Genomic DNA, 14690 nt, shown 5'->3' with positions numbered 1-14690 from the left:
AAATGCTATCACATTACAGTAGCATGGCAAAGAACCAGCTGAGGATTTGAAGCCATAGTCATGGATCTGATCACATACTGAAACATTTCACAGCACTTTTCTATTATAGTCTCTTGCTAAAATCTTCATTTGTGTGGCTTTCATTTCCTAGATTTAAAGGCAACAACTGTACCTGGTTTTCAGTAGACAGCAAAACCTCTCGGCTGTTTTTCCTCTTTAGGCAGTTGTTTATCCAGTTATCTTCCACGTTTGAATGACTTTCCATAAACTCATTTCGTTTTGAAGTGAACTAGTTAATCTGACTTTGATACAAGGGCTGATTTGTGAAAGGCTTGCTAGGCAAGGCCAAGTGCATAAGAGCTGTGTTCTTGGAAATTAAAAATCTAATGCTGTGACTAAATATTTAAGCAGTAGTGGAACAGATGATGATGACAAGGAAAGAATATTGCAATCTAGTTTGTTTATTGTCAATATTGTCCACTCCAAGAAAAAAATCTCTCTTTGGAATATATTAAGAGAAATATTGCATATAATACCAGAAAAGCAACTACTGCTGTTCAGAGGACTTCAACAGACTTGTGGTATCAGTTTTTTGGTATGACAATTTTTAAGAGGCAAGTGGGAAATGAGCTGTATAGTCCAGGAGGTCTCTTAGGTCCTGTCCTGTTGTCATATTACAGAAAATTCTGAAAAGAAATACTCCCTATTTTTTTCTGTATGTCTTCCTCATATTAGATTGCTTTAAATAATTGTAATGTATTGTTTTTTAAAGTTCAGTTCTGTGGTGTACAGTATCCTCTTGGGGAACTTAGTATGATATTCAGTCTATTTTAGGTTCACCTCAGAAAACCTATTCAGCTGCATAATCTCTGGTAATGATCTCGGAGAGAATAAAAGTACAGGCTCAATTACAGGCTCAAAATTTTCCACTAGCAGCAGAAATTTGGATTTAGTTTCTTTATATCCTACCCAATTCCCAGCCAACCCAACTTATTTCACTTGTCAGAATTCAAAGGCACTTCCAAACTGTGCATCTCCAAGAAAGTGAGGTTAATTTGTTTTGTTCTGGGAAACAGTGGAATTTTTACAGTATTGTATTTCCAGTATTTTCAGTATATTCATCTTACACATTTGACAGTAATAAAAAGGAGGTTTAAGATCCTACTAAAATATTCTTTGCCTGTAGCATATCTTGATTCAAGAATCCAGCTTCCTGCCATTTCATAATGCTTGCAGAAATTAATGGTGTACTCCTGTGGTGTGGGGCTTGGATCATGTTTTCAATACATATGCCTTGAAAATTTACCTTGAAATGTTTTCCTTCAGATTCCGCAAAGCAATGTAAATTGTGGCTTGCAGAATTTGCTGTGAAAAACTCACGTAGTAGCAAGTGACCAAATTGTTGATGCTGCTGGAAGAGAATGAGGTTTGTCTGGGCTAATTTACCACCAGTTATTTGGTTTGATCCTGGAATCGTGAGGTGTTCCTGTGCGTGTTTGGGGACAGGCACAACTGGGGAGCTGAGGAGAAAGTGCAGGGTGGATAATAACAGGATTTACCGTGTAGAGAAGGCAGAATGAAAGACTCATGAAGAGTGCAGTAGTGCAGCTCCAAAGGCACAGAGCAGAGGGGTTGTGTACGGTGAAATCGAGGCAGGCTAAATTATGTTGTAATTTGTATTATAAACAGAGCCGGTCATAACCAATGTTGTTGGGTTGTCTTACACTTGCCTTCATAAACAGTTCTGAAGTGTCTTTTAGAGCTTCTCCATAAAATCCTTATTATATTACTGTAGCCTTTTGAAATTCAGCGTGACAAAGCTGAAGGCCAAGTAATGTGCCTGCAAGCTGATCATTGGGCTGGGTTAAAATTTGGTCAGGAATTTGCTTACTGAGTTTTCGTGCTGTTGAATCCAAATCTGCTCATAGATCAGTATGCTCAGCTGCTGGAGCAGCCAGATAAGATAACAGATCTCAGACTTGTGTGCCACCCCTGTGATGCAGAAGTAAGCCCAGTTTACTGTAACACCTGGCAGAACCACACAGCAGCCTTTGAAGGAGGGATGTGATCCAGCCAGGTCCCTCACAGATTGACTTGGATATTAGTGGTGGCTGTGCACAATCTTTGTGATCTGCTATGAATGCTTCTCCTTCACCTCATCTAGTGCAAGCCCCTGCTTCAGTTCAGGAGTTCAAACTTTGCTGGTGGTGCTTGGTAAGTTTTGTTTATTAAAAATATATGTTGGGATAGGGATGTTAATAGGAAGGAATGGAGCTTGTGGGCAAGCTGCTCTGGCTTGATTTGAAATCCAGCAACAGAAGAAGAAAGGAGGTCTTTTTTAAATCAAAACCAAAATACCCATCTGTGTTCCATTCTTTCTTCAATTTTACATTTCTTCCCACACAAACAAACAAAACCAGTCGAACTCACCACCTCTCAAAAACACACATTCTAAATGCTTGGGAAATAGTAGTTTTTATATCTTACAGACCATATTTAGGGCACTCATTTCTGCCTGCTGAGCAAGTGGAGAATGTTCCTTTTTCCCAGATAACTAAGACTTTCATGTAACTAGATAAATATTTTTGTTTTCCCAGTGACCTGGAGGTGACTCCTGTGCTTAAATGACGATGGAAGATAAGAGATGTGATGCATTGCCTGTATCTGAGTCCAGGGCTGCCTGAAATATTCCCAGGAACACGAAGGACTGGGATTCACTGTGACAGGGGGAAGCAGAGGGGTGTTTGTCTTCATGGTTTTTGCCTATTTAGTACAGATGTTTTCTCCCATAGCCATTGTATGCAACCACAAGTCTTGGGCATGTGCTTCTCTGTGCAGCATTTGCTGGCACTGTGTGGGGTGTGGGAAAGGCAGAGCACCCCTGGACAGGAGGATGGGGACACAACCTCTTCCAAAGGGGAAAAAAAAAATCCAGAAAAGCAAAGTAAACATAATATTACTCCCACTATGGCTTAGATCACTTCATGTATTTGCTTGTTGAGTTAGTTGGTGTGTATTAATGGACTTACATATGTGTTTCAGTGTAGCAGATTAATTTTAAGAGAGCCTGATAGAAAACCTAGGCATTTGTCTTCTGTCCCTCACATCCCATCCATCAGATATGGAAAGAAATGGGATATAAATGATGAATAAAGCACATTTCTCGACTTTTCTCCTCATTGATTAGAGCTCTCATTAACTTCAGAGACATTTTGCAGAATCTGGATAACCAGACATCTTAATCCAACTTCTATTCAAATACAATATTTTTCTATTAACACCTATTGTATCTTCTTATCTTACCAGCTCCTCGTGTCTTGGGAGCACGAGGACAGGTGGGACTGGCATGAAAATAACTCAAACGTGATTACCATCATTTGCAGAACAATTGATTTTGCTGGAATATCAGAGCTTTGCTTAATTTTCTTAACTAAAGTCATTGTCTAAATTGCCTAAGCTATCATGCATCTGGGCAGATTTTGTACAGTTGTCAAAATTATCTTGACATGTTTTTTATGGGAAGATGTTTATCCAGTGACAGCTGTGAGTCATGCACAGAAAGTCTAGAAGCTTTCATCCACTTTCACATCCTCAAAGAGAAGTACCTAATGTTTCAAGGCCCGTTTGAAGGGCTGTTATTTTGGTAAGACTGTATTTGGTTGCTGAAGTCTTTGTCACCTCTGTGGATCAGAAATAACCACACTTCCAGGGAGATGAACTCACTCGTGGTACAAATGCATTTTTACTAGGGTCAGGTCAAGTGAGCTGGAGGGTTAAAATGTTAAAAATACAGTACAGGGTACTGCACAGTACTGCTGTGCATCATGAGAGGTGTTTCAATCCAGGTCCTCCGTTTCTATCATGTTGTTCCTTCGGGAGGCTGCCACAGCAGATTTGAAACAGGCCAAACTTGCAGCTTGTGCTCAGTAGAAGCACCTGGCTGGTGTTCCATCTCTTCAGATCAGATAAGAAGCCACTGGATTTCAAGGAGACAGGCTGTTTGCAAAGACTCAGGTGGTAATTTAAATAAAAAAGCAGGGGCTGAATTGTCAGCAGGGGAAAGGAAAGAAGAAATCCCTCTGTTGTAGTGGAGGAAGCCTCCCCCTAATTTGTTTCAGAGTCTCACTCTTGGCCACGGGGTGTTTCCCTGGAATTCCAGCTTCCTGTGCAGCTTTTGCCTTGCTCCATCTGAATCAGCATTGAGGATCCTTGCATGAAAACTGGTGCTGATTTGTTGCTCTTAATGTTTAGTGTGGAGACAAAGAAAAACTTGTTTGCCACGGAGATTTGTTGAGGATGGATGGCAGACCCAGGAATCTCCTTCCCTGCTGTTTCATTGCTAGAGAAGCACAGCACTTCCTCCCCCCAGGCTGTGCCACCGTGCAAAGGATGCTCTTCTGGGATTGTGATAGAGTGCCAGGAAAACTGAGATACACAAATATTTCTTTTAGCTGATGTTACACCAAGATTTGGTTAGGACAATATGTTCTCTGCTTCTTCATCTTATCAGTCAGTAATGAAAGAAAATGAAATCCCAGCAGAAAAATTAATAAAATGCTGATAGGGAAGTAGAATTTATCTATTTTATGTAAGAACTTTTCCTCTTGAGAAATTTCATTTTAAAAAAAATCTATATTGATAATATTTTATTCTTTCATAAAAGCAGGATTTAAAGGTTTTAATGATAAAACCCCCAAATCATAAATACTGTATTCTACGTGACAGTACAAATATTGGTGGGCAAGAATGCGCAGAAGGTTTGCAGTTGCAACAATCAGTAAATGAATTAAAATTATGCAGAATAAGTTGTGAAGCATTAGAATTAAGAATGCAGCATCAAAGATTTTGATATGCTCTGAAACAAGAGAAATGAAAAATATAAATATCTTGATTTTTTGCCCTGCATTAGGGGTATAATGTATTATGTCTCCACATGCAACTATGTATTTAAAAAGTAAATTAGATAATAATTCTTTTCATTCTAAAGAAAGAATGAACTTATGTGGGGCAAAATGCTAGTTTAGCTTTCCTCTGGGAGAAGATCATCACGTTTGAGAGATCAGTGTATTATTGGGGCTGGAAAGTGGGATGGTCACTGAAATACACAGAATGGATGGCATCAGATTAATGTTTTTGTTGACTGCAGTTTGTGAACAGAGATATTCACAAGTGGCAGAAGGGTTCTTTTAGTGTTTTCAGATAAAATAACACGTTTCACTCTCAACAAGTAACTTTATGCCAAATACAGAATCTAGCTGAAAGAGTGGAGTGGGCAGCTTTTGTTCCTTGTAGGCTCACCAAAGTAAAGGAACATCAAAAGAGTTTCAGAAGTGTTTCTGCAGAGACATTTTTTGTTCTCACCATCCGCTGAAGGGATTAACTGCATATGTAGAGCGTCGCTCTGTAATACTCTCTAAAGAATTCTGCCACTTTGCAATAGTTGAACTATGACTTAGGGAGGCATTTAAACTCTTGACACTGGCCTCAGCAGCACTGCTCTTGTGTTAGAGAAGCCTTTGGAAGGCAGTGGCTGTAACTGGTTTTCTGTTCTGCTCAAGACAGTGGCTGCTGAACGGCAGTGGCAAACAGGGGGAAGGCACCACATAGCCCCTTCAGAAAATTTGTTCTCAGGCTCTGGTGGATTGATGTAATCTTTGGATGCTGCAGTTATCTCTCAATACTCAGTAAAAGTACTTGCCACGTTTGAAGTTGAAACCTGATTTCTTCACTAGTACTTACACTGTTCTTTACTGGCCAAACTGTGGGAGAAGACCATGTGACTTTAACTGTTTAATTATCTTTCTAGCATAATCTACAAGTTTTCACTATTTTAGTACTCTGCTGGCTGTAGCTCTGGGAAATGAAAGATGTTGTTGTATATACAACACAAATACATGAGTAATTTGATCTTGGAGCCAGCTGATGTTGTCTTTCATTTTAATTTTCATTATGCCTTTGGCTCTGTAGCTGCTCCAATTTTTTTATTAGACAGTACTGTATAAAGAGGCAGTAGAGGGTTAATTGCTGTTCAGGGAAAGTGTTTAAAAAACAGCACCAGCTATATCTTACAACAATAACATTTTCTCTTAATGTTTGTGGGTTTTGTCATTAGAATTTATCCATACTTCTAATTCATGATTGCACATATTGGCGCAGCAGAATTGTCTTGGATGGTTAGAGCTTTTTTCATCACCATATTTTTGTTCTTATATTGTTTGCAGTAAGTATTCAAGATTTCATAATCATTTTTAAAGGTTAAAAAAGTAACTCTCAAAAGTAAAGATAATCTCAGTGTCTGCCCCTGCAATTACTATTGGGACCATTTTTCCAATTCAATATACAACCACATTGAAATGTAGCATAGAAAGTCGAGTGTTACCTGCTTTTAATGTGGCTATTGCACAGATGATCACTTTAACAAAAAATTGCTACTGGATGATTATTATGAGAGTTGAAAAGCTGAGGCAGAGCAGTGTCACGCTCTGGAAGAAAGGAGTACATGGTTTGGTGTTTGTTGCAGGTTGTTTTGCATGACTTTTTAATCTCCATATATGTGCTTTATTTCTCCTTGTGACAGTTTTATTGCCCCACAGTAAAAGCTTCAAAAGCAATTGTTTTCAAAACATGACCTTACAAAAATATCAAAACAATATTTTGATTTAAATGAAAAATAAATAGAGAACCAGAATACTGGTTAGTGGTGTTGGAGACTAAAGGGACTAGCCTAATTCTGTGATCTTAGAACAGAAGTAACCCTGAGCCTCTGCAACAGAAGTGACCAAAGCAGAGTAACTTGGCAAAAAACTGTGACTTTTATAATAAGCAGTGATATTGCAAGGAATATGGCCCACCTTCCCATGTCAGTAGCCAGCCTTGTTGGGTCTGGCAGAGGTAGGGAACTAACTAAATTTATCCTGATGCTATTTCTCTTAAGCATGTTGTTGTCTCTTAATTACATATTGAATAGCATCTGGTGTTTGAAGAATTATCGAATAGAAACACAGCAGGGGGAAGTGTGGCAATATTGATGCAAGCTGATACTTTTTCTGCTGCGGTGAGCTGGAGGCTCTCTCCTGGCCATTGAGACATCCAGCTTCTTCCTCAGCCTGGCCTGAGGTGCCCAAAACATCAATTTTGTAACACTGGTGTGAGGGCCAAATTTAGCTCTCAGTTTTGATTTTGTAATACCAGGTTTTCATAACTGCTAGAACATGTGGAACTAAACTGTTTCCATCTCTTGTCTTTTTTCCCCTTCAGTCACCAGGGGAAAAAATTATTGAAAACAGTTTCCTGCGGGAGATTCAACAAAAGCGTTGCAGTGCTCTGTTTGTGCGATGAAATCAAAGCAACTGGAAACTGTTTTGTTGTCTGAGATTGAGGGATCTATTATTTCAGTGGCACTAAGGAGTCACAGTGGTTTCTGAAAACCCTCATAGCACGAAGCTCTTCCTTAGGTACTGAATCACCTTTGAGGAGCCCTGCCTTGGAAACACCAGGAGAGCAGCATTTCTCTGCCTCACACGGGTCAGGGAAGAGTAAACGTGTTAGTTTATGAAATACTCACATGTGCCAATAGGCAGGCAGGTTTATTACCTTGTCTAGGAGTTATATTGAAGTTAAATGGTCTTTATAAACTATTGTTTTCCAAAATCAGAAAGGCAGGAATCTTCTTACCTTAAATCTCTAATTAGGCAGGGGACGGAAGGCAACTACAAAACAGACAATTTTATCTTTCCATTGCCTTGAACAGCTCTTCAAGCACAGATTGTCTGAAAGAGCTGCCATAATATGTTTTTACTTTTCAGGCCATGGAGCTTAGGAATCAGATTTTTAGTATCTACATCATCTCTTTCCTCTTGGGACTGAAGCTGGTTACCATAGCAAAATGGCAAGGAAGCTGATAAGCAAGTAGTACCATTTGGCAAACAGGATATAAATTTATTTTGTTAAGACAGAGGACTGTGAAAAACACCTATTGCTCCTAGATTTTTTTTTCCTTTATTGTGTTTTAAAATGGCTGTGTAGAATATTGTGAACAGATATTGAACAAAATTCTCTTGCTCACTAATAAGTGTGGCTGCAAATAAAAGGAGAGTTGGTTTTAAATCTCTGAAGATCTTTAATATTTTCACAGAAAAGTTACACAGTAACACAGATATTACACAATAATTTCACTCCCTATGTTTCGGGGTGTTGCTGATGCCATACTATGAATTAAATGAGCTCCTGCTAAACAGAATAAATACAGATACCTGTCCCCCTGCTACTTAAAAATTACATTTCAATATAGTTTTTGCTCTTACTTGATGAAGCATGGTCGTCTGAGTCTGTCTTGTAAATCAGTCTGTGAAGTCCCTTGGGTTTGTGTAGGGTGATGTTAGTGAGTGCTGAGAAGTTGAACCTCTTGGTGTTCCAAAATATTATCAATAATGTCAATTCTGGTGGTGTTTTTTGTACTCCCTGTCTCCGTGTCCAACATGAACCACACGCCCTGAACAGTGCAGCCTGGCTCTTTAAGGCATCATCACAGCAACTGGACCTTTGTGTGTGGACCCCACTGGGGGGCTTTTTGTTGGCACTACACCAATTTGTCCAGGAAGACCTAAAAAATCTTGTTTTCAGGACTGAGGTGTTCCTCTTTCTGCTGGGTCAGTTCTTGATGTGTTGCCTGGCATCTAAACCACCCATTTTCTCCTGTTCTTGGTGAAAGACTTGAGTCTTTGTTTTGGGGATGTTTTTTGGGGTTTGTGCTAGTGACTGTAAGTGAAATGAAATCTCAGAGTCTTGGGATTAAAACGGAAAACTACTTATTTCCTTAAAACCTTCTTTGTTCTCAGTTTTATTCATTTAAAACTTATCTTAAATGCTTATACCATTTTATATGGTCTTACAAATTTTCTAATTACTGCACAACTCCAATAGCAAGGATTTGGCAGTCATGCTGCAATCTGGGCATGCAAAAGATGCTGTTTAGTTTTAACCTCTTTGAGCCCATATTAACCAGATTGAACTTGTACAAGTTCTGTTCATTGATTGAGAGTCTCAATCAATGCACCCATGGAGTAAATCCCAGGAAACCACTATTTTGGCACCCTTTTAATAGGGCTATTTTTCAATATAATAAGCACTGGCTGGAGGTTTTTTATGCTAGGGGGGATTTTTCATTTTTAAAAACCATCATTATCACCAAAAGAATACCGTCAAATGCCCACTGGATGCAGCACTGGCTCAAGTTAACTGGGCAGGATCTGGGAGGGGGTTGATTGGTGTCCGATCAACTTGGGGGAGAGAGGTGGAGAACCTTGGATCTGGCAGGATCCAGCCGGGCTCATAAAGAGCTGAGGGAGAATATAATTGAGAAGGGAATGTGTGAGTTTAGAATTGGGACTTATTTCATGTCCATGTGTGTGACCTGCATCTTCAACAGCCCCACCTCTATGCGAACCGTGGGCTCTGCATGGAGGGACCCATCTGTAGGAGTTGAGAATAATTTCATCCAACACCTAGGAAACCAGTTGTCTGCAAATACATCTCGATTGGTGACAGTCACCTGGGGGTGTCCATGACTGGCAGGTCCTTGTGCTGTAGTGTGGCACACAAATGTGGGACACCCTCACTGCAGGACGTGGCCCAAACGCAGAGCTTGGGTGCAGCAGCTTGGGAAGCTGGAGTGTTGCCATCTTCTGGCAGCCATCCACAGAGAGGAGTCCCTCCTCTGGCTGTAGGGGATGGTGTTGCTTATCTTGAGCTGAAAGGTGAGGGTTTTCTGCCTAAGTCCTGTTTTGAGTCAGAGTTGTCCATAAAACAATTGTTGCTGTCCTTAGCATATGGATGCAGTCAAACAGTTGGAGTAATAGCAGTCAGATTTTTATGGAAAGGTTGTTGCTCTTGGGGTGTGGGTCCATGTTTGAGATGGGGACAGCTCCTCTCTCCTGCACAGTGTCCAGGGTGGTTTGAGGAGTCCTGAGGCCCTCCTGTGAGCTCAGGGCTTGAGGGGTGTCCTGCAGCTCTCCTGCCCTTCAGAGTGGCTCCATATTTTCAAGGAATGGGCTGGGCTGGAAACTGCTTTTTTTATTCTGCAAGTAAAAAATTAATAAAGGCAAAAGGATATATTTGGGCTCATTAGGGAATAGAGCAAAGATCTTGGAGGTCTGACAGTCTTTCCCCCTGTAAGAGATGTGAGATGTTTCAAATCAGCCTGTCCTCAAAGGGTGATCCAGTACAGCTTGTGCAAGTGTCAAAAGCTCCTACTGGAACTGTCGGATTTTTTCCCCTGTTAAGGGAAATATTTACATTACACCATGAGAACAGGCTTTGAGCAGTTTGCTTGAAACAAATACCAACAGTGGGCATGAATGTTTTTTCCTTTTTATTAAAAAAGAGTTGGGAAATAAAAGGTTGCAACACAAGTTTTCAGCAAAAGTTATGTGACTGTTTCCGTACAAAACATAACACACATGGGAGTGGAAGAGTGACATAGCTCTTCCTTCATGCTTGTCCAGCTGAAATATGCTTCAGACTTAGCAACTCTTTTCTGTACCCGTGCAGAAATGCAAAACATTTATGTTTTTATCTAGAAACATAAAATTTTGAGTTTGAACTAGATTATAAAACTGCTCTGAAACCTCGTGAATACCAACACTTTATCTTCAGTATTTTAAGCACTATTCCAAAATAATGGTTAATGTACCTTTGAAATGTTTTTGAGCCAGATATGTAGGTACACAAACATGAAAATATTAGTGTTCCTCTGCCAGATCTCTCTCCGTGAGTTATAGGTGCCTTCCAGTGATGGAGCAATGATGCATTTTTAGCTTGATTTGTGTCTCAGTAGTTCCCAGATAATAGATAACCAAAAGCAGGATTGGAGAATTACGAGTGGAATTGCACCTTTTATTTGTGAAGTAGTACACAGTGGAAAGAAAATATATTTGAGATCATATATGGGAGTTTTATATTTTAAAGACTAGAGAGGTAAAATACACTGGAATTAAATGCCTGAAGTTTAAATATGTGTTGGATTAAGGAGTCATGGAAGGGGCTGGATTCTGGCTGATGCTTTGTTACCAATGGCAGTTTACCGAAGAGTAACCAAGGTTTTTTTCTCTTTTTTTCTCTCTTTTTTTTCTTCTTTTTTTTTGTTTTTGTTTTTGTTTTTGTTTTTGTTGCAGCTGGTCTCCAATGTTCTCATCTTCTCCTGTACAAACATTGTAGGCGTGTGTACCCACTACCCAGCAGAGGTGTCCCAAAGACAGGCTTTCCAGGAAACCAGGGAATGCATACAAGCCAGGCTGCATTCTCAAAGGGAAAACCAGCAGCAGGTAAGAGCAACAGTTGGAAATAAAAAAACAAAAAAAACCAAAACAGTGAAACAGAATTAGCATGCAAATTGTTCCTGTAGGATGGGATTTGCAAGCTTCTTGCTTTGTGAGTAATCCAGGCAAGAATAGGTTGTTATTAGAGGATGGGATTTTTAAAGGTTGAAAAGAAAGCTCAGGGGTGTAGTTCTTGTCCAATACTCTGATGGACTTTTCCAGAGACAAGCAACATATCCAGTGGCATGTGCTCTGTGGATTAAAATTACACAGTACACAAGGAGTCTGCATAGTTTTTTTGCATCCATCATTGCTGCCGAGTGTTAAACGCAGATGCAACACACAGGCTTTGGACTGACCCTCTTTGTGAGGTCAAAGCCTGGCGTGACTGTCAGCCAAGCCACTGCCAAAAGGTAGCTGTAAGGCAGGCAAGAATTGGTCCACACAGCATAACATTCCTTGATACCTCCAAAGAAGGTCCTCTTCCCTCTTTTCCCAAAGGTTCCTACCTGCTTACACACCTCTCTGTATCTTACTGGCTTCAAATGAATTATATGTGCTCAAAAAGTAAGATTCATCGTCAGCTTCATTGGTTTTTTGCTATAAAAACCCTCTTGCTGCCAACATACAGCTTAGTTGTCGGGGTACTGAATGTATCTGCTCCCCTAATGCGTTTGTGGGTTCTCTTGAATGAATCTCTTGTGTCCTCGGAATTGGACACAGAAGGTCTTTTGGGGCAGCTTAACTATTCCCTTGCTAACACACATCTCTGCCCTGCAGTACATCTCATGGTCTGTGTGATCCAATTCAAAATTAATCATGAAATGGGGCATCCACTCATCCCTCGGGAGGTATCTCAGGGCTTGGTTGTGGGTTTGGGAAGAGGTCAGGGGAATGAATCAGCTGGGGAGTCGTTGCATCTCTGTGGCAGCTCGGTTTCATTTTCCTTCATGTCTCAGCCCATCTGCATGTAGGATTTGTGTTTTGGCAGTGTTTCATGGGGTACCTCTGGCTGACATAGCTGCTGTTCAATCCTTACTGTGAAATAACGTTCACATGTGCTTATTTGGTACTTTTTGTATGAAAACAAGATTCACACTCAAGACTCCTTTTTCCTTTGCAACGAATGTTGTCTCAGAAAGATGAAATGAGCAGCCACTTCTCCTTCCACACCTTGAAGTGAAGGAAAGGATTGAACCAAAAGAATATGCCATTTTACTTATTGATTACAGCTCTGTCCTCCCTGCTGAGAGTCTGCCTTAGCAGCATGGCTCAGATGCCTCTACTGGGCTGGATTTGGGCTCTTCTGTTTCAGAGGCAGCTCCCGAGAGCAGTCCTGGCAAATGCCTTGTCTGGCTGCTTTTTTCTTCTCCCCCTCTCCAGGAAGTACTATACCATACATAAGAAAGCCAGGACATCAAAAAAACGTGGGTCAAAGCCAGTCACTGCCAAGTGCTCTTCAGTCCCTCCAGCAGTAACTGTGGGTCGTGGCAGCTGGAGATTCCTAATGAGATTATTTGCTGCCACAGCCTGCGCTGACATTGATCTCCAGGTTCAGTTCAGATGCCTCTCTATGCATAATGCATTGAGATAAGCATGAGGTGACAGCAGACACAAATAAGGACAGCTCAGCCCACATCTAGGAGAGCCAGTCTCCAAACAGGGGTGGAGGAAAACACAACTGCACAGCCCAACACCGTTATTTATAGTTGCTTGTCTTTTTCTGGAGATCGATGGTGCTCCTGTGTGCTGTTCTCTGTTGAAGGCAGGCACATTTTCTCAGGCAAATGACCTTGTATTTTCCTTTATTAAGCATCTACCAGCGCCCAAAAGTAACCTGAAAGTAAATAAAAAAATCCAAAATGTTCTATTCAGAAAAGAGATGACTTGTGATTTCATTACTTGAGATAATCTAGGGCAGAGCCGTAACAGGAATCACTGTTGTTTGCCCAAAACAGAATATTCTTGGATGAAAAATCAAGTTTCTTTCATTTGAGTGAGAAATGGGATGTTGGGACAGCACTGTCTTAATTCTAGTATTGCATCTCTTTTGTCTCTGTAAAGGTGTTCTCTCCTTTTGTTTTTTTATTTCAGCATCACTTTTGGTAAGAAGTAACCATTAGTAAACCTGAGGAGAAATGGATAATCCTAAAATACTAAATATTGATAGTGATTTGAGGTCATTTGGGGAGAGGACTTCATGAACAGTTGAAATTCCTTTGCAGAGTCGTTGTGGGAAAGTGTGTGCCCATGTGCACATGTATCCATGTGTACGGGTGTAAACAGAGTAGATCTGTGTTGAACTCCTCCATCTATGTGCCTCTTTTAGAGACTAGTGCTTCTTAGATGCAGTTAATGTATAATTCAGTGGAACTATACTTGCATGTTATTTTGAAGTGAGAATTATATATGGGTTTGCTCTTGCTTTTTTATCAGGTCAGAATGCTGCCTTGTTATACTTGTAAAACAGCAGTCCTAGTCACCTCACTGGTGCATAATAAATGATTTTACAGTGAGGGCTGCAGCATTTCCTAGTTGTTGTATGAAAATGAAATTTGTGCTCTAGTGGGGACCCTGATTTCTCTTCTCCATTTGAAATCAAACATAGGGATTTTGTTGTTTTGAAGGCCGTTTCATGTGGCTTATGCCTTACAAATGCACTTGTAGCCTTCTCCTGTTAGCTTCAGAGGTTGTTTTCAGTGATTGTGATGACTCCAAGCAAACAGAATAAAGATAATCTCAGCTCTGTCACACAGCTCAACTCCCTAATTAGTAGCTGCATGAAGGGATGTTGTGCCACATGCATTTGTTTCACCTGATGATCCTATCTTTTTCCCTGATTATTATTTCAGAGCAGCGCTAGTGCAGCTCCTGGAGATCTCAAGTGTCTTGAAAATATTGGTGATTTAATCTAGCAAGTGCCTGTGGTGTCAGGAAGAGTAGGGCTGGGGGCTCTCAAGGAAAAACTACTCGGAAATGTAGGTGACAATCTCCTGGAGTGCTCATGACAGACACTCAGGCTCCTGTCTCTGTTTTGGAAGCAAGTAAACCCTCCATGCTCATGCGCCCACAGGGAATGTTCCAAACCTGTGGGTGCCCCTGAACCTCCCATAAAGCTCCAAGTTATTTAGAGGATGTGTAAAATCACACATAAAATAGCAGCTTTCACACATTTGAGGATGCCTATTAGAATATGCAAATGACAACAGTGTATACACCATTTATTCTGGAAAGCAAACAAATGTGTTGTGCTTTTCCACTCAAGGAGTGCACCAATAGCTGACAGAAGCCTAAGGACACGTGCATGATTCATGAGCTGCTTTTTTTAAAAAAAAAATGGGTATGTAACTGTTAGCACCTGCAGTATGCTAGTGA

At 40.5% G+C, this 14690-nt stretch overlaps 1 protein-coding gene across 1 annotated transcript in view; it reads left to right on the top strand.

Moving 5' to 3' along the window:
- Positions 1–14690, top strand: part of ADCY5 (adenylate cyclase 5) — a 205189-nt gene that overhangs the window by 109719 nt on the left and 80780 nt on the right. The window contains exon 2 of the mRNA XM_066323077.1: positions 11172–11321. Within this exon, the coding sequence (XP_066179174.1) occupies positions 11172–11321 (150 nt within the window). The remainder of the gene's footprint in view (positions 1–11171; positions 11322–14690) is intronic.

The sequence above is a fragment of the Sylvia atricapilla genome, chromosome 7, assembly GCF_009819655.1.
Source record: "Sylvia atricapilla isolate bSylAtr1 chromosome 7, bSylAtr1.pri, whole genome shotgun sequence".
NCBI lineage: Eukaryota > Metazoa > Chordata > Aves > Passeriformes > Sylviidae > Sylvia > Sylvia atricapilla.
The sequence above is the reverse complement of the archived record's forward strand: the minus strand, read 5'-3'. Positions and strand labels throughout refer to the sequence as shown.